Genomic DNA, 19,859 nt, shown 5'->3' with positions numbered 1-19,859 from the left:
TCCTGCACGGAAAGCATAAAGATTGCAATAGATGGGGCCAATAGGCTCCAAAACAGCTTCGGAAGCAGATATACCCACGTCAGCATCAGTGTGAGACTGTATATTCGAAGTAGCACTAGGGATACCAATAAAAAGACACTTGCCGAACGAATAGACACGTTCAAGCACATTTGTTTAATGCACCTTTCTAATGAATGATGTGTTTGCTGTTATCTCCTCTGGCTATTGCAAATATGCAGGACCCTTAAAATGTGCTGCTTTTACTCGCTGTGTTCCTGGTTTGTGTGCTGTTGTGTGTGGTCACCTACATGCATGCTTGCTGTGCACAGATGAGAAGAGTGCTTTGTTGTGTCGATTTGACTGGCATCTTGCATCTCTGAGATGCTCTAGCACTTTTGTATGAGGAGATGCGAAGTGGCTTTTTGGTGTTCCCTGATGAAAGCATGCAGTATGCTTACAACGGCGCTACGCACTTGTAACGCAATAGTCGGCTACACGAGGTTTCTGGGCCCCCATGCCACACTCGTGAAAGCAGTTCGCATCAGCTGATGATGAACGATGGTGCAATGCAGTTCTGATGCTGTAATATAAAATCATCCTGTACACTTGACGCTTCGCTGAATAAGTAGACCTAAAAAACACCACAGTAGTAATGTGCTAATCTTAGGGGATATGTTACTCCGGAAAAAAAAAAAACTTCTGTCTGTAGCTTAGGGCTATGAAATTTGTGCTTTATTCATTGGCTTTTATGCTGATTTCGAATATATAATCAGTTTTAAAGGAAGTTGTATAGTTTTTATTTGGTACTCTGACAATCTGTAAAATAATAGTTCTATTTGGAGACACTTTTCCTGTGACTAACTTTTTGTGGTTCTGGGCCATTAATGACTCGTATTGCTCCACATTAACTGTAGAATACAAATAAATAACAAGAAAGTGGCTGTAAGACATTTTAATAGGACAAAATTACTTGTAGTGTCAGAAGTTGTAGAATGCTCAGCTCATACTAATTGCTTACTTTAGGTTCATAATAATGGAATAGGTGATATCATGTTTTGGAAGAGACATATACTTGCACTCTTCACATGTTAAGGAATATTTGGCAAAATTTTATCCTGATCTGGCTATAAGAAATACTACCAAAAACAGGATGTCCAAACAAAGGAGGTTGCTGAAAATTGGATCTTGAGAAAAACACATCTTAAAGGTATAACTGAAGGCTCATCTGTGTAGCAAAGATAAGGTTTTTAAAACGATTTTCTTCATTATGAGAGCTTGGCAATCATTGTTATTTTGAGCGTGTGACTTTAGTGAACTCCTCTCGAGTTTTTCGACTCGCGTCCACTTAGCATATGCCTCCTGGTATATAACTACAATTCTTGTGCAATCACTTTTGTTTAGAATATTTATGCTTGTCCTTTTTTTTTTTTCAAATGTTTCATGAAGGTAACCTAGCTTCGCACAATGTTTTTTTTTTCATTTATTATGTTTTGTTACTTTGGGTAGTGTAGTTCATGCCTAGCGATAATTTGTTGATCAGCTTAGAATACTCATAACGGTGTAAAAGCTTTTGGAGAATGCTTTTACAGTGTTATATGTATTCTAAGCTGATTTAAATCTGTACACTAGACCTTTATATAACAAACTTGGATATAACAAAATATCGGTAGTAATGAAGTGAATCAATAGTTGTGTAACAGATGTGCAGTCAAACCTCAATATATCGAACACAGATATATCGAATTATTGCCTATATCGAACGGTTCCTATATCACGCGGGAAATCGCATGCATTATTGATTTATTTTGGACAAAGTTTGACATATAATGGATATATCGAACTCAGCCACCCCAAACCGCCCGCGCTCCATTGACAGGCGGCGAGCTTTCCCGCAACTCTCGAAAGTAGCGGTAGAGCGGCGGGCGTTTACGAATGCTGCACACATCGATGGCGCCGAGAGCGCCACTTTAACGTAGCGCGCCTCAGCCTTGCGGTAGAGGTTCTTAAATGAGGAAAGAGAAGAGAAAAGCGCGGAGCTGTTATCGTCTTTCAAAACGAAGGCTCCAACACGGCTTCGCGCGGGAGAAGGGGGAGTGGGAGGTAAAGATTAAGGAGGAAAGTATAGGAGGGAAAGGACGGAGACGACTGTCTCGGACACGGCCCACGCTGCCGCCGGAAAAGGGAAAGCAGTCAGGCAAGCCGGCATGGGCGCGCCATGTGCGCGCTTTACACCCGGAAGGCACTGCGCCGTGTCGCCTGTAGGCAGACAGAAATTAGGTGCCTTCTTCCTTTTCCTCATGAACCACTAACAACAACAACCCGGACTCACGCCGCAGCCTTGCAGCTTGCAGTCGTTGCAGTCTCTATGGTGTCAACAGCACACTGCGCACTTGTTGCAAGCTCCTCCCCCGTAGCATCGGCAGGCATCGCTCGCTGTGTTCGTGCGTTTGGAGTTAGGCCTGTCGCGCGCTGTGGTGCGCGACAGGCCTAACTCCGAACGGCGGAGCTCACGGATGTGGAGATTGTCGCCGAAGCTACTGCTGAGCGGCCAAATGAAGACTCTGCCGAGGTGGATCCCGCAAGCGCTGATGGTGCCCAGCTCCCGACATCAGCTGAGGTCGTAGCTGCCTTGGTTCTTGTGCGCCGCCAGTGCGGCGCGATTGAAGGCACCGGCCTATGACTTATGGATCGCCTGGACTATATTGAGGACGCATTCGTCAAACACGCCATGGCCAACAAAAAGCAGCTACTCTTTTTTTCAATATTTTAAACCAACACAATAAATACTATGTTTGAATCTTCAAGTGAGTATTTACTGCACCACGCTTGAACGGTTCGTTGGTTGTTTTCAGCAAGCTGTTGCCGCATTTTTTTCGTGATTTTTTTATATCGAATTCTGGATATATCGAACTATTTCGCGATCGCCGCGCTGTTTGATATATCGAGGTTCGACTGTAGTGTTAGAAGTAACGTTTATAAGGAATTTTCAGATGTGTAAACTTATTTTCCGGTAAGATGCAAGATTGTTATAAGGAAGTCTGAGTGTGCTAGTCTCTTCAAGTTGCTTTTGAATTGTTTTTCCAAGTTCCTAAGATGACATTTCAAGTGCATGACGCTTCCTGCTCCAAATCAAGATTTTTCTATTCCTAAATCAAAGCTTTGTTGCTCCAAAGACTGCTCCAAATTCACTTTCAGTTGGCATTATTGAGTGCTCTCGTTTGCATTTGCTTCAGCTATAACGTGTGAGAGTCTGTTCTTTCCCATTGGTTTCTCAATGGGTGTAGCTATGAAAATGCAGTTTTCTCTGTTGCTGACCCGAGTTGAAGAAGTAGTCTGGTGGTCTTCTACATCCAGTGTATGTTTCAAGAGGGAGGGGAGAGATAAGGTTGCCAGCCGTGGTGCTGAATGATAACTATACCTAATGGTCTGCTTTATGTAAAGCATATTGATAACTTGTCGACATAAAGACAAAGGCAAAAGCCCTGAGGCAAATTTTACATGTCAGGCATGTCATTTCATCTGATGTTGCTTTAAAAAGATTATTCATGAGTACCTTATGTCATCAGCTTTAAAGAAGAAACAGAATTCTTATTTAAGAATCAGCAGTGTGTTTTATCGCTCTGTAGCCGGCAAAGCTTAGCTTAGGTTGCACCATTGAACTCAACTAATCTTCCATCGCACGAATCCGTCCAAGTATGCTTTTTCTTGAATGCAGTGGCTGTACTCACAATGCATGCAATGCTTTCATGCATTGTCTTGTTTGAAGTTGTCGTAAGAGAGGGGCCGACTGTCTTTGGTGTAGGTACTGTTATCACTCTGTTGTCAGCCATGAGAAGCGTACTGAAGTTGCAAGTCAACAGAGTTTGAACCTATACGAAAATGGGCTCTGCAGTTAGAAGCTCTAAAACGAGAAAAAAATGTTGCGAGCTTTGAGCCAGTGCCCAAGTGGGCACCTCCTCCACAATGAAGTTTTGCTTGTTTGGGCAGGCTACGTGGCCGACCTGTCTCATGGATGTTGATAAGAGCCATTAGGTCACTGTAAATTCTTTTCTGCCCTTCGGGAGAGACGATATCACCAATTCATCCACCAACTTGCACCTACTGGCCAGAGGAGCTTTGCGTTGGTGTGTGCAATGACCCATCATTATTGAATGGTGCTATAAAGGGCGATTGGCTTAAATTAGGAAGGTGGAGCCTAACTGAGGGGTTGAAATTACGGTGCTAAGTGGAAGAACATGCCCTGCTTTAACGACTCATCCACCATGCTCATAACTCACTGAACTCTTTCCTTTTTATAATCTATATAGTTGTACAAAAAGTGTCAGAAGTAGAGGGAAACCTGTGCCGATTGCGGCAAACTGCCAACTGGCAATTACTGTGCCATACCGCTCCAAATGAGTCTTTTTGTCTAATTCGAGCCATTGCTGCGCTGCAAGGTAGCTTTGGAACTGAAAGTAATGTTCACAGCACATATCGTCAGCGGATATTACGTGATCCTATGTTCGGCACGGTACGGCAAGTGTAGCTTAGTTGTGTAACCATACCGCACGCCTTTGATAGGCGACAGCCCAAACGCACCTCCGTTCACTTCCGGGACCGCTAGAGCATCATCGGCATCATCACGTTAACGCAACAGTCTTCTCACCGCATCTGTGCACGGCCTGAAGCGGAGTGGGTGTAAGCGGCCCTGCGTGGCTTGTACTCGGAGTAGGAGAAGCACTGCATCAGCTAGGCAGTAGGCGATCTGCTCTTTGCGACCGTTCTTTAGTTAAAAAAAAAACTGTCGGTGATTGTTATGTAGCATATTGCGTTACACATCTATTGCGGATAGCTGATTGTGTGCGTTTTGATGCTATGTTAGTCGCTCCGTCACCTGCGTGTCCAGGACTTCACAGTAGCTTTGAAATGCTTCTTGTTGCCGCTGCCACGTGCCTTCGGACAGTCATGCGAGAATGCCATTCATTTCTAAACTTTGGCAAAAAGGAAAAAATTGCTTTGTTGGGGGCACACTAAGCTCTGTTTGCAGTGGCAGTGTACTTACTCTGTTTTTTAGTGGGGATAGCACACACAAAGAGATGTAAATTGCTACTTGTTTGATAATGCTTACTACATTTAGTCTGTACATTTATGTCCCATTCTGGCAGGTTCTTGGCACGTACGTACTAACAAGGTTTATTGTAAGAAGCTTCAAGTGTGTGTTGCTATGACCATCTTGCCACCCACAGCGAGCTTGTTAACACTATATCTTTCACTATTTTGCGTTGCCGCTTCTGTACGTAATCCTACTTTTATTTTTTGTGTTTATCTTGTGGGCTTGCTTCTTCTGTGTTATTATGTAAACTGAGGCAGAATTAAACCCAATCAAAGCTTAATTTTCTCCCTTTGTGTGTATCCTGAGAAGCCCGTGTGTCCTCCAAATGCAGTGATAGCTGCTCCAAAAGCCGATTTCGCCTGCTCCAATGGCTGCTCCAAAGTGCTGCAAGGCATTCCCGTCACTGTGTCAGTAAACTAGTTTTTTTTTTACCCCCAAACTTGCTAGCATCGTTTTCTCAACCCGGAGACTCGTCACGGGTCCAGCGCAATCCTAATGTCTCTGCAACTGATGCCAGCGGGGACGCAGTGTTAAACCTTGTGCGCAACAGTACAGAAATGGGGTAAAAGCTGGCTGGAAAATAGAATTTGTCTTTTCAGCATTTTGACAAACAGACACCTGTGATGGCCTTGCTTTATTTGTCGTCGTGGTGACCAACAAGTGTTCTGTTCAGATGCTGTGTCAAGTTCCTGCATGCTCTTACAACGGCTGAGAGGAGCAGTGATAATCATGGCTGGTAGGTAGCACATGGCACAATAGTTCCTGGTGCTGAAAAAAGCTTGCCGAGGAAAAAAAACATTACAGGACTGAGCATATTGTCCTTGCTCCAGGTTCAGTTCAGACCATTTATAATGCAGCTTTTTCCGACTCTTGCTTACCCTCCCATAGAACTCCATGTATACGCATGCCTAAAGGTGTGTGCACGAGGGGGAAGGGTGGCGCCCTCCCCTCTGATCACCTAAAAGGGAGGTGCAAAGTCAGCCCCACGCATACACATAATAGGGAGGGGCGGAGCTGTGACTCGAGGGGGGGGGGGGCACAAAATCAGTTCCATACATTGACATGGCTGCAAAATAAGCCCCATACATTGACATAATAGGACAGGGGACGCTGTGACTCGGGGGTCGGGGCACAAGTTAGCCCCAAACGTTGGCTTAATAGGGAAACGAAGCTCAAGTTCGCAGAGCGGCGACAACACCGCACCTCGCTCAATGTGATTTGCCAAAATGGGAGCGTGTGCGACGCGCAGTACAAGTTCTGCAGTTGGTGCAGGAAACTTTGGCGCCGTGCCCTCAGCTTGGTGCACTCAAGCGAGACGCTCGCTGTGCGAAGTTGTCTTTCCACAATGGTAGAAGCAGTGCCACGAAAGCATCAAGTATTGTTGTGTTGTGGGCTACCACAACAATGCAGACCAACACCAAGAGACGCTCTCCATGCGTAAAGCTGTATGAGTTTCCCAGCAAGTTGCAGCCGACGAACACAACTGCGTTCACGAAAGATCGATCAAGCATGACACGAGAGCTGAACAAGAAAAAAGAAAAAAAAAACAAAGAAAAAACGAGGTGAGCACTTCAACTTGACTCGCTTGGGTAAAGCACAGCTTGCTGCTTCGTGGCGAAGTCAGCGGGTCATGCTCCCGCAGCACGAAAGCCATGACTCTAAAACGTCTCGGACATTTTAATGCCATGACCGTGTAACTAGTTTTATTTACTTTTTTAGCATGCCGCAAACGTTTGCACATGACAGTACATGGCTGCTACTGCAACATACTACATCAAAACAATAATTATATGGTTTTCATAAACCTCAACGCAGCACATTGATAGAGTAGCGGCTTTATGTCGGCAGAATGAGACTTACCTGGCAGCATACATCATACACGGTATTGTCATGGACCTAAGAAAGGCATTTTGTAGTGATTCGGGCGTTCTCGTCTTCCGTCATCTGCTCCACATCGTAAACTTCACTTACAAGCTTTACTCCTTTTGTTAGATTCGCTTCTTGGAAGTGCTTGTACAGCTCAGAGATCCTTATGAAGCCGCACTGCACGCGGTACATTGTGATGCGACTTAAACGCACCGTGCGCTCTCTGCAAGAGCATGTAAGCGAATGGCAGCGCATTGGTGGGAAGGGCAAATGCGTGATATACATCCCCGATTTCTACGTTGCTACCAAAGATGGCACTGCCTGTCTAGAGTCACAGCGCCACCATGCAATGCTTTGGCTTCTTATAGGGAGCGGCGGTGCTTTGACTTGGCGGATCCATACAATGACGTAATAGGAAAGGGGGGGGGGGCGGCGCTGAGACAAACCTTCGCCTCCCCTGAACGGGTGCTGCATGCACGCCCATGTGCATGCCACTTATTGTGCAGTCCTTCGAGATGAAAGACCAGATAAAATGCAGTTGCTCAGACAAGTGAAGGGAGTCTGCGTGTTTCTCAGCGAAGGTGGACTTACCGGAAAAAGAGAAACCACCATGTTGCAGAGGAGGAGGTAGAATGATGGCTACCTTTGCTCTGGCTGCATGAAGTGCACAGTACTGCTGTTGTTTGGCTCTTCAGTTTTCTGTTTGTATAATAGTTGCCTCATTGTACAAGCTTCATCCAAAAATAGGTTGCGAACCATAGGGCAAAAAGCAGTTCACCAGTTATTGCCAGCAACATGATCAAAAAGAGTTACCATAGAGTCCTCACAAAAGGGAACTAGTAGTGTCTGTGGGAGCTGCAATGCATGGTGCTTCAGCCAGCATGGGAATGATGGGTAGTACACTAATTTGTTCAATCTTCATTTTTTTGGCTTGGTTTGACTTCACGCCGCCTAGAGCCGTTTTGGCATGAGATTGCAATCAGGATGGTGGATTTTACAATGCATGAACATAGGAAAAACAAATGGACAGAATATAGAACAGCACTGTTTTCTATTCTGTCCCATCTTTTCCCTATTTTCATGCTCTGTAATATCCACCATCATGAACCCAGATGGACTAGCCCAACTTATAAATGAGGACAGGCAAATGTTCAGCAGTTGCACTTCAACACAGTCTTTTATGCTCACCAATTCAAATCGGAGCACGAAGTTCACAATGACTCATTTTTTTATTTGAAACAAACCAAAACTTCAGCAGCAAACAAAGCCACAAGTACGTTTGAAGCCTCAAGCATGGTGATTAGTGCAAAATAACAAAAACAAAAACGCCGACCAAGGTGAAATACACAAAATTTAAAACTTGTGGTGATGGGGATTAGAAAACTTGTGTACTACCCATGGTTCTCATGGTGACTGAATGATCGCAGCGCCAGGGTCCCCTTTAGGTAATTTCAGTAAACTACATGGCAGTTACTAGGTTTTGGGATGTTAAACCTCACATATCAATCATCAATCAATCGGTACATGCCAGTTACTAAGATTGAAACTTGACTAGGTGTGCAGCGAACAAACACTAATAGCAAGAAGCCACATTTTTTTCAAAGGCGAAGCAGTGGTCGTGTTTTACACATGGCATTTATTTCTCCAGTGGTATTATGTAGGTGCAATGCATAAAAAGTTTATGACAGTGCTTAATTATTGTGTAAGATTTCTTCCCCTAGCACTCTTTGAGAGAGGTGCACGCCACTACAGTTCAGTGCAGCTGCACCCCTTGCGGTGTATGAAAAGGCGACTTCATTCGTGTTTTGGTCTAGTCAAGTATTGCAATTTGTGAGAATTTCATTTCTAACAAAGTTTTATATGTGATTTATCTTGCTATTACTCATAAACTGCCTATGTCACTTTATGGTCACCCTAAAAATAGACGAGTTTGTCCACAGATAGGTTCAGTAAATGATTCAGATGACCAGTAACAGAAGTGGACCTTGAAATTGTTGCCAGGTTGCCCACAGCGCTAGTCACAAACTTTCTGATGAGCCACCTAATACTGTTTCTCAAGGATAAGGCAGCACTTGTCGCACAAGAATACTGAAACTTTTATTTTTCTTTTCGCATTTGCTGTTTTTCATGTTCATGTTTCAGTCACAGCACTGGGAGCATGTGCAGTATATTCTTTATTTTCAACCAATCGAAATTAAGAGCTTCAAATGAGTGATAACTCACTTCCGCGAAAGAAAATCTTTGATACACGATGCTGCAGATGGAACAGAAACCCACTTTGGAAAGAAATTGAACCATAAAACACTCTTTTAAACTTGTCACCAGGCTAGTTGGTTGGAATACACAGTTCAAATCGATAATAATGAGATCTAACAGACAATCATGCCAAGGAAAGTATAGGGGATGTTGCATGAAGTAATCACAATGTAAATGCAAAGGAAAAAAAGGGGGATAAAAGGATAACTTGCCTTGAGCAAGGATCAAACATACGACCTTGAAATAACATGTCTGATGCTCTACCAACTGAACTACCATGGCGACTATCTCCAGATCCACTTAATTGGGTATGTATGCGCATTAAACGTGACAGCATCAGTCATAGCTGCCTGTTGCCATTGCAGACAGTGACAAACACTGTTTTTCTGCCACTTTGGAGTCAGTAGTACATGATCTTATTACAAGCTGGCAGCTGACCTTCTTTCCTTCATTCATAGCAACGGTTCCGTTCTGGCAGATTTAGTGCCTTCAGGTACTATACGAGGGATTGTTGGTCAGCTGCCAGCTCGTAATGAGCTCATGTACTATGTGACACCGAAACAGGCAAAAAAACAGTGTCCCCCCCCTCACCGTCATGGCTACAGGCGGCGCTGACTGACACTCCCACGTTTAATTTCGGAATATAACCAAAAAGTGAATGGGGGGTAGCCGCCATGATAGCTCAGTTGGTAGAACATCGAATGCAATATTTGTAGGTCGCAGGTTCGGTCCCTGCCCATGTCAAGTGATCTTTTCATCCACTTTTCTTTCTTTTCGTTTACATTGTGCCTACCTCATATAACATCCTATACTTACCTTGGCACGACTGTCAGTTACCTCTCATTAATATTGCGTCTAATGAAGAAAATGAGTCCCTAAAAGGATCTACAACCATTTTCCTTATGGGGCTTATTTTTCATAGAACGAAGAAAGTGTTACGTGTCAGTGAGTCTGATCCCGGAATGTTAAAGCAGAGAACGGCGCAAAACATTTATCATTGGAGTTTTTCCATCTGCAGCAAATATGAAGTTGTTTCCTCACATGCTGAAAACACTGATGGTGCAGGCATCCTGTGTTTGAGGGTGGTGGTTTACTGCGCATGCACCATAGCTCTACTTGTTGCATTGCGGGCATGATGTTAGTGCCGCCTTTCAACCTGTTAATCCTTTTATGTCGTGAGCAGCACAGAATTGAGTGGGTCTGGATAATGTACATACTGTAGTTTTGAGTATCAGACTACGCGACCAAGTTCTGCAAAGTGATTGACTCCATCGTCCAGCTTCAATGCTCTTCTACTAGGCTGCACAATAAGAAGGTTCTTCATAATTTTAAGCATGATTTAAAACCATAAACTTTAGTCGCAAAGCGAGAAACATGCTGGAGTATGTCACTATATTACATGCTCTTTTCGTTTCTACTACAATGTAATCCCACGTTCTGGCCGGTTGTTGGTCCCTTTAAGTGTACACTTCTTTCCTTCAGTTCAACTTGGTTATACCTCGAAACATGTTTTTTTTTTATGCACAATAGCAATGAAAGACGGTTGGTAGTAAGTGCTGTGTGTGTTTGTTTCTTAGGTGAAAGTGTGTGTAAATGTGCCAGGGTTCTGGGGGATTACCAAGCTGTGCTAATTAATTACAATGAAGCGCTTCATTTTTGCTGATTACAGTGCTGCCACAGACAGCAGTTGTCAAGACTAATAGCTGGCAAATGACTGATAAAAACGGCGCGCATAATTTTGCCTGCACGGGCAAAAACAATACAAAATTAGTTTCGGTTTATTTGTTATATAGATGTCAGTTATATGTGTTTTGAAACCATAAGCAATTATGTAAGGGCACTTTGTTTGCAAGATAAACACAATTCCAATTTAGTTTCATGGGTGCTGCAATCTTGGACTGGTTTCCTTGTCGAAGTATGTAATGATCATGGTCATAAAACGCTGATTGTACTAAGCCACGCGTTTTCGTTCGTTCGAGCGCGCCACAGTACTGTTTATTCAATACAGATACAAAACTGCTAGTCCTGAAATGGTGTATAAGCTGAGTGTATTTCTCTAGGTATTCAAAGGACTTGGTTGATTGCATTGCACCACGAAAAATGCCCTAACCTTTTGAGTACTGGTCTCTGAACTATCCAAAATGCTAATGTGCAGGGACAAGAAGCCGGCGCGCGCCCCAGCAGGGGTTTGTTCATATCTGTCGGTGTCCACTTAGTGCGGAATGCGCAGCCAAGGGTTGTCATTTGATGAAATGGAAAAAAAAAACACTCTTTTGTGTAGTCACTGTCACACTCACAGGCACCGGTTGGCAAACTTGCTCGTGTCGCAGACTAGCATCGGGCCATCAGTGTGTCTAGGTATTGTTTGATGAGTCTGAATGAGAATAGAGTCTGAGTCTGGATGAGAAATATGCTGGTGTCTCCGACACTGAGTGATTCCTAAGCACCAAATATATTTCTTGAGGGAGTCTGAGCGAGCTCAGTCTTTATTTGTCAACCTGTTCTCACGGGGGAACTGAAGACACAAACCATGTCTTTTTTTCTGAACGCACTTGATGCCAATGCTCACACACAGCTCACGCACAGAGGAAGGCACCATTTTCTTGCTCCAGAGACTTGCCAGTACCAGTAGATATCATCAGCCCTTGTTTCATAGTACTTGACTGCTGACCCAAGAGATCGAATCCTGGCTAATGTGGCTGAAATTTCGATGGAGGCGAGAAGGGCACAGGGTAGGGCAAAATTAAAGAAAAAACTTTTTTTTTCAATTAGGCAAGGATGTTCCTTGGTACATATTTTCCACATTTGTTCTTAAACCTTATTTCTTTTGGCTCAAAAGCAGTTTTTCTAAAGCAAGTAGTGAGTGAAAATGCAACCTAGCGCAAGTGCAACCTAGCCTTGTATGCTCTCTGTGCTTACAATCTATTTTCTTATGGACGAAAGTGAAAAGGGTTGTCTAGCCTCGGCTGTGTTTAGAAAATGGTCAGGTAACTTTTAAGGCATACCGAAGACACTGTGCACCATGATATACGAACACTTTCAGTGGCTATCTTTATTACGCCGTGTGTTTTTGGTGCTTGTAGATGAGTTTAGATGTTAAGGATAAAAGAAATCTTAAGTTTGTTGGCGGCCCGTACAGTTACCATGTAAATGGGAATAAATGCCAGTAATGTTTTCAGGCACTGAAGGCTGGAACAGCGAGCTCTTAATTATTAAACCTGTCAGCCTTTTCAATGACCTTTTGAGACAAATCGCGCGCGAGGTAACAACGGGTGTGCTCTAATGGTGTCATGGAATCTCTCGCCCATTGTCATGCCGATCAACCCATGTTGTGCTTTAATCAGCATGACGAACTGTCTCATTTAGAGTGCTTGTGCTGGAATATCTAGATTAAAGCTGTTGTTTTGTTGTCCAAACACTTCTCTCATACGGAACGGATGAACCTGCTGTCACTCCCTTTGCCAACTTTACGGTCCCCTGCCTACCTTTAATGGCAGCTTGTACCAAACAGACATGACTGTTATTTGTGATGCAACTAGACCGAAACAGCTCGTGCCATCTACATGGAGCAAGTGCTGAGTTAATGGAAATTGCTTTGCACAGTCTTTGTTGTCTTTGGGTTCAAAGTCTTAATGATTGGACATTAGATAATATTCTTGCATTTAATAATGCTAGTATCACACAAGCCAGAAATTTTGAAATACTTGGGATTGAAGCATGAGGGCCAAACTACAGTCAATTTGCTTGGAAACGTTAACTGCACTCGATGGTACAATGCCGATAGGGCTGTGTGACATCTCACAAAATGTGCAAGGCAAGCATTACAAGAGGCTCTAAAGTGAAAAATTTACTTTGGCAATAATTGTCAAGCTTTTCAGCTGTTTTCTAACTGTAAACTCGATTATATACCGAAACTATGTTTTTTATTACTGAGGCACCTTTATTTCTTATGTATTACAACATAGCCAGTCGAGTATTTATTAATCAACTGGTTATTATGCGCAAGTACATAGATAATATGTGTAAGTACATACAACTAAGATATTATATGTAAGTACATACAGCTGGTGAAGCAAAATTGATGAGCATTTGTCACTTTTTTTGTTACAAATTTTCATAAATGCCAATTAACTCAGTAGTTATTTTTTTTTATTTAATAATACTGTCAACCCTCGCTTGAGGGTCATAACAGGGAGGGAGTACAATATGAGTACAAACAAAACACCTAAAAAACCACTAAGCAATAAACACAGGAAAACAGAATGGGCAGTACTTCAACCATTACCAAAATAAGCATCAATTTCTCTGTCAAAAGTTTGCACATCGGTACTATTAATAACATGTTGGGGTAAAGAATTCCATTGTTCTATAGCATCCGGGAAAAATGACCACCGAAAGATGTCAGTGTGAGCGCTGAAAGGTCCAATGGGGGCATCATGATTCAATCTAGTGCTACGTTTTCCGGGAAGGCGTATGTACTCGTCTTTAGGTATTTTGAATATCCCTTGGATTATATGAAATAATGTTTTAAGTTTTTGTTTCCGTCTTCGAATTTCCAGTGATTCTAAATTGCATGAATTTAGCATATCAGTTACTGAATCCCGCCTTCTATATCTAGAGCACACAAACCGAGTGAGTAACAACTTTATTAGTCGAAGGGGTGAGGGGTAAGGGAGGCTAAGCCACGAAGGCTGCCAGGCTGTGTTTCTCGATGACTTCTTCCGCTCGTTTCAGGACCCGTGTCTGGATGTCTATGTCGTTGCTGGAGAGAAGGGCCTCCCATTGTCCCTCGGTGGGGGGTGAGCAAAGGAGGTCGGCGGGCGGGGGATCCTCCGGGCAGCCCCAGAGGATGTGGTTCAACGAGGCAACGTTGCCGCACAGGCAGCAGCGTGGATCGATGGCACCTGGGTGCATGTATGAAAACACGAGGGGGCACGGGAAGGTGCGGGTCTGTAGGCGACGCCAGGCGATCTCGGACCGCTTGGGAAGGCTGCTGTGAGGATGTGAATAGAAATATCGCTCGAGGCGATAGTGCTGAGTGATGTCGTGGTAGGTGACCAGGGGCTCCGGCACCAGGGCGTCCGACTCTGAGTGGCCCACCGCTCGGTCGACGAATCCTCGAGCGCGTTGGTGAGCTGTCTCGTTGCCGGGGTGACCCGAGTGGGCGGGGACCCAGATCAGTGCTTCACGCCTCTGAATACGTTCTAACTTGGTGACCAAGTGTTTCTGGTGAGGGCTCCAAACCACAGAGGCGTATTGCAGTCTAGGTCTAATATATGTGTGGTATGCAAGCAGCTTTATGTGTTTCGGTGATTTATGCATCTTTGCTCGAAGAAAACACAGTTTTTTAAATGACTCAAAACAAACCGATTCAATGTGACGGTGCCAAGTTAGGTTGTTCGTAATTGTCACCCCTAAGTATTTAAAATGGGGTGTTTTACTGAGTTTATTGCTCCCGATGTTGTACTGGAAATTGAGAACATTTTTCTTATTGGTAATGTGTACATATGTTGTTTTTTTAAAGTTAACTTGCATATCCCATTCGCAACACCACAATTCCAAATCTTCAAGGCATTTATTCAACTCGAGTTGATCATCAGTACAGCTTACAGGCATATAAATCAAACAATCATCAGCACAAAATTTCATCTTAACAGGTGGCTTTACAATAGTACTTATATCATTTATGTACAACAAAAACAACAGCGGGCCAAGCACGGACCCTTGAGGCACACCTGAAAACACATAAAAAGAACCATCAATCCTCACTGCTTGCTTGCGTTTACTCAGTTAGGCGCCAATCCAATTTAAAATTTCATCACTGAATCCCATTTTACTCAGTTTAAAAAGCAGTTTAGTGTGGTTTACAACATCAAAGGCTTTAGCAAAATCGATACAAATTACATCAACTTGTTTACGATCGTCGATAGCTGAGCTGAAATCATGAATTGTTTGAATCAATTGCGTCACTGTGGACTTGCCACTTCTAAATTCATGCTGATAGTCATTAAGAAATTGATTAACCTCCAAGTGAACCATGATATGCTTTTATTTATTTATTCATTCATTGCTATTATATACTTTATGACTTTGCAGCAAACAGACGTCAGTGACACAGGACGATAGTTGCTAATAATTATTCGGTTGCCGGCTTTAAACAAAGGTATGATAATTGCGCAGAGCCAGTCCTGTAGAATAGTGTGAGTTTCTAAAGATTTTTTGAAGATAATAACAAGGAAGAACGATACCCATTCTGCGCATCTTTTCAGAAAAGCAGTTGGTATCTTGTCTGGACCGCTAGCCTTCTTTGCATCCAGATTTAGCAACCGAGAAAATACACCTTCTTGATCAAGCAATGAAGGTTCCATGGGACATGCGCATGAATAATGCAAGTTGCTGTGACCGCGCACATCTGACGGCATCGTGAACACGGACTGGAAAAACCTGTTAAACTCGTCTGCTATCTCAGTCTTTTGCGTCACTGTTCTCGATCCGGCAGTGATCTGTTCAATTTTTTCTTTTCTGCCGCTCGTATAAAGCCAGAACTTCTGAGGCGCACTCTTCAGAAATTCTGCGAGGGTATGTTTGAAAAACTTACTCTTTGATTCGGACAAGGCTTCTTTTAGTGTTTTACGAGCTTGAGATAATTCAGTAGTATTCCTCCCTTTTTTCCATAGTCTTTTAATTTTTCTTTTCATGTGAACTATATTCCTGATTATCCATGGGCTGCGTTGTTTTACCTTTTTATGACGAGACGAGATGAATCTCTGTACACAGGTGTCCACGAGTGCCTTAAATCGATTCCACAATGTCTCAACGGACTCTTATTCTGAGGCAGACTGAAATTCGTCGAAGGCGACTTCTAAAAAATCTAAAATAGAAGTGTCATCCGCTTCTGCAAAATTTTTAACTTTTACACGCGAAACAGGCTTTGGATGATCGCTTTTCTTTGTTGCAATGTTGATAACAACTAGCCGGTGGTCTGATATGCCCGCTTCCACTGACACCATGTAACCATCCAACTGGCTTGTTACGAACACAAGGTCGAGCAATGACTTCGTTTTCGTGGTTATTCTAGTGGCTTCCTTCACGATTTGTGTAAGATTGTGTGAAAACAATATCTTCAATAATTTATCTCCACTTGCAATTTCGATATTACCAGGCATCAGGGTTTCCCAGTTAATATGGAGAAGGTTAAAATCACCAGCCATTATCATCCGTGTGCTATCGTTCATATTGTTGCAAAGAAAAATATGTAGATCATCTAAAAATTCAGGCGATGTACAGGGGGGGGTCTATAAACGGCTCTGATTAAGTATACCAGGTTTTCGTATGTTATCTTACACCATACGGACTCCTGTAACTTGCAATCAATTAGTGCTGCCCGAATTGAAGACTTCACGACAATCGCAACGCCACCCCCTCGGGAATCTCGGTCCCACCTGAACATGGTGTATCCCACGGGAACAATGCAGTCGCTTGATACAGGGCTGCTGAGCCATGTTTCTGTTATAATTATTACGTTGCGATGGCTTTTTCTGCCGGCCTCCGGCATTGTGTACTATGTACATGATGTCAATAAAGTTCACTGTTCACGTTCACTGTTCACGTGAGGATACCGTGATAATATCAGACACTCTAGATCTGTTACTTTGTTTGCAATGCTACGAGCATTTAACAGGATGACAGCTATGATGATGACGGGCTTACATTAGGAGGGCTCTGGGAGGCGTTTGATTCATTTGATGCCTCTTGTGTGTTATCTTGTTCGCCCTTTCCCCGCTTGCTCTGCAAAGGGAAACGTTTTTGCAGTTTATGGTCCCAGCCGTAAAGCCTGCTATCTATTTTAAGTTTATCGTGAACCAGTGTTGCTTTTTTCCCTTGAGCCCTATCTGCTGCCGCACTATCCCACAGCTTCTTCCGTACTTGTACAGTTTCTTGGGCATAATCATTGCTCACGCTAATCGAACGGCCTTTCAGTTTGCCACAGTTCTTCATTACGCATTCCTTCTCTTTGAAATCATAAAATTTCATTATGACCGGCCTAATTTTTCCAGTTTGTTCTCTGCCAATTCGATGTATTCTCTCTATTGTTGTGGCGTGGACCCCGAGTATTTTACGAAACACGTTTTCTGCAACAGACGCCATTAAGTCCGCCTCAGTTTCAGAGTTTTGCTCAGGAATGCCGAAAACTAAGAGGTTATTTCTTCGACTTCGGTTTTCATAATCAAGAAGTTTTTCTGCCTGCCGCTGCATGACAGACTCTAGGTATTCAATTCGTGCGTTTAGTTCTTGAACTAGCTCAAAAGATTGTGTAAGTTTGTCGGTCTTAGCATTTAGAGCCGCTATATCTGCCTTAATTGTTTTGGTCGTGTTGCTGGCTACCTTTTGATTTTTTAGGATTTCCTTCAGGATGTCTTTAGTATTAGGTCCCGGGTTTCCCTCTATGGCACCCGACATCAACAGGCACAAAATTACAGACCAACAATCGACCACAATAGCACAGCACGTTCGAGGACACGGCAGAACCAACAAAAATCGATTGTCACTACGGTAAGTAACAGTGCCATACCGGGAACTAACCTGCAAAACAAACAGCAGCGGTATCAGCATGCTGTTGCTGGCAGAGTTGCCGTGCCCTCTGAAGATGTTCATGTCAGTCCGCTTCTTAAGTGCATTTTCTGTCGATGACGTCACTCCTGTCGGTAGCCGGCCGGCGAACGGTGATTCCACGATGCCGCATCGATGAATGAGCACGGACGCTATCATTTCGTTTTTGGTGCTTGTCGCTGAAGTTGTAGGCGTAACCCACGGCAATGCCTGCAAAACAAACAGCAGCGGTTTCAGCATGCTGTTGCCGGCGGAGTTGCTGTGCCCTCTCTTATATCTTAGTGGTAAAAAATTCACAAATTCCAATACTTGATAGATTTTAATATATCTGCCTCAGTTATAAAAGCAGTAAGATTAAAAGAAAATAATATGACTTATGCGAATATATTAGAAAACTGTACCTCGAAACGACCAAAAATGCATGAGGCATATAGGGCCTACCCGGTGTCCTTGAGGTGCATGTTAAAGAACCCCATGTAGTCTAAATTTCCAGAGCCCTCCACTATAGCGTGTCTCACAATCATTCGAGTCGAGCAAGAAGTGGAAGAAGAAAACGAAAGGTGGTGCAGCCTGCCGACGTCATCGTTGCCTGTAGATAAATAAGCATTGTTCAACCGCTGCAATATTGTGGTTTTGAGATGTTTGACCCTATCAGTTACTAATATCTAAGTGCTCTTCCACTTACTGACGTCTGCCTTTAAACGGGCTGTAACCATCATAGCTTGTGCACGCAGGTGGTGTGAGGCCCAGCTGGAGCTGGAGGAGTTCCAGGCCAGCAGCCGCGACCTGGAGGCTGAGCTGGAAACCCAGCTGAAGCAGTACGAGGCCTCCAACCGGGAGCTCCGGGCCATGGTCACACGCCTGCAGGCCGACAACGAGGGACTGCAGGTAAGCCATTTTGGTGTCTCATTTGCTAGGAGCTCCTTGCCAGGCCACCAAAGGTGTTAGGGACAGTGCTTGTATTTTTTCAACTGTACTGTAGTACTTGCGGTATACAGTGGAACAGTGATTATACGACTTTCAAGGGACCACGCGAAACGATCGTATCATAAAGAAATCAAGAATATAGGCAGTGACACTCAGCCTTGCCCAAGAGAATGGGTACAGACGGCCTGAATAAGTACATGGAATGACCTCGTGCCTCTGCTAGAAAGATCGATTTAAATATTCTTGCCAGTAGCAGCTAATGACAGCTTTGCTTTGTTGAAAGAGGTGTGAGCGAATGCTTATCCTCAACTTTAAAAAGAATGGAATCCAACATGCATCTTTTTACCGATAAATAGTGTCCGGAAATTGCCTGCGTGTGAAAACGAAACCGAAGCTGCGTTGCCGATAGCCTCCCGTGAGAATAATCGGACACAGTGTCATCGCTATTACATAATGGCGATGAACCACAAGTGTGCTTAGAATGCCTTCATGCGCAACTGAGCTATGCCCGCAGTTGTGTACGAATTTGTGGCTTTGTAAAGTGCAACCAGTGATGTCCTGCTGTTAGTGTGATGGTCGACATCAAGTGAAAGTAATCTTTCGCAGTGAAAACAGCTGCGTGGCGCCCTTATGCGTCCGCAAGCCTGAGACTGCGAGTGCAACAAGGGCAGTAGATCAGCTGTATGTTAACCAGGAAATGTTTCCACTAACCGAAAGTGTGAAAATATCAGTTTTTTGGCCGGCTGGAGCTACTTTGTGTGGATAGACCTCTACTAGGTAACAATTCTGGATACATACACATGTGATCGCGGGGTGTTTAGAAGCGCATGAACTTCCTGGAGAATAAGTTTTCCATCCTAAGAAGGCATCTGTCCCACTCTCTACTTTTAAATTGTCAACCTAGGGGAACATATTTTGCACCTAGGAATAATTGGTCAACGTTTATTTGAGTAAAGGTGTTTTTTTCTTTCGGACGAAATCTGAATTTTGTCATAAGATGTGTGGTCAGCGTAAAACTGCGTTGGTAAGTATAACCCAGGTTTTTAATACATTATCTCTATAGGGATTTGGCCGGGATCAAACCGATTCGTCGTAAAAAGCGAGTCGT

General features: G+C 43.6%; 2 protein-coding genes across 15 annotated transcripts in view; one reads left to right on the top strand and one right to left on the bottom strand.

Annotated features, from left to right (window-relative positions):
• The window catches only part of nudE (Nuclear distribution protein nudE), a 253,723-nt gene that overhangs the window by 27,702 nt on the left and 206,162 nt on the right, over positions 1 to 19,859 (top strand). For 11 of the 12 annotated variants that reach the window (XM_075883362.1, XM_075883359.1, XM_075883360.1 and 8 more), the window contains one exon: positions 18,559 to 18,712. In XM_075883362.1, coding sequence (XP_075739477.1) covers positions 18,559 to 18,712 — 154 coding nt within the window. Of the gene's footprint in view, positions 1 to 18,545; positions 18,713 to 19,859 lie in introns of all 12 variants that reach the window. The other variant, XM_075883368.1, reaches the window with a different exon arrangement.
• Positions 13,134 to 18,646, bottom strand: LOC142784965 (uncharacterized). Of its 3 annotated transcripts, none has more exons than XM_075883370.1 (3): positions 18,510 to 18,646; positions 17,798 to 18,034; positions 13,134 to 17,002 (listed from the first exon to the last, which is right to left on the bottom strand). In XM_075883370.1, the coding sequence occupies exon 3, from the start codon at positions 14,861 to 14,863 to the stop codon at positions 13,892 to 13,894; it is 972 nt and encodes a 323-aa protein (XP_075739485.1). In that variant the 5' UTR covers positions 14,864 to 17,002; positions 17,798 to 18,034; positions 18,510 to 18,646; the 3' UTR covers positions 13,134 to 13,891. The 3 variants fall into 3 exon arrangements, with proteins under 3 accessions (XP_075739485.1, XP_075739486.1, XP_075739487.1); XM_075883371.1 differs by having other exon boundaries at positions 13,134 to 14,949; XM_075883372.1 differs by lacking the exon at positions 18,510 to 18,646 and having other exon boundaries at positions 14,771 to 17,002; positions 17,798 to 18,309.

Source organism: Rhipicephalus microplus, unplaced genomic scaffold (assembly GCF_043290135.1).
Source record: "Rhipicephalus microplus isolate Deutch F79 unplaced genomic scaffold, USDA_Rmic scaffold_16, whole genome shotgun sequence".
NCBI lineage: Eukaryota > Metazoa > Arthropoda > Arachnida > Ixodida > Ixodidae > Rhipicephalus > Rhipicephalus microplus.
This window is presented reverse-complemented; position numbering and strand designations above follow the sequence as displayed.

What these genes read in the sequence shown, in the direction of transcription:
- LOC142784965 (XM_075883370.1), bottom strand. Translation starts at nt 14,863, where the DNA reads ATGAAATTTTGTGCTGATGATTGTTTGATTTATATGCCTGTAAGCTGT.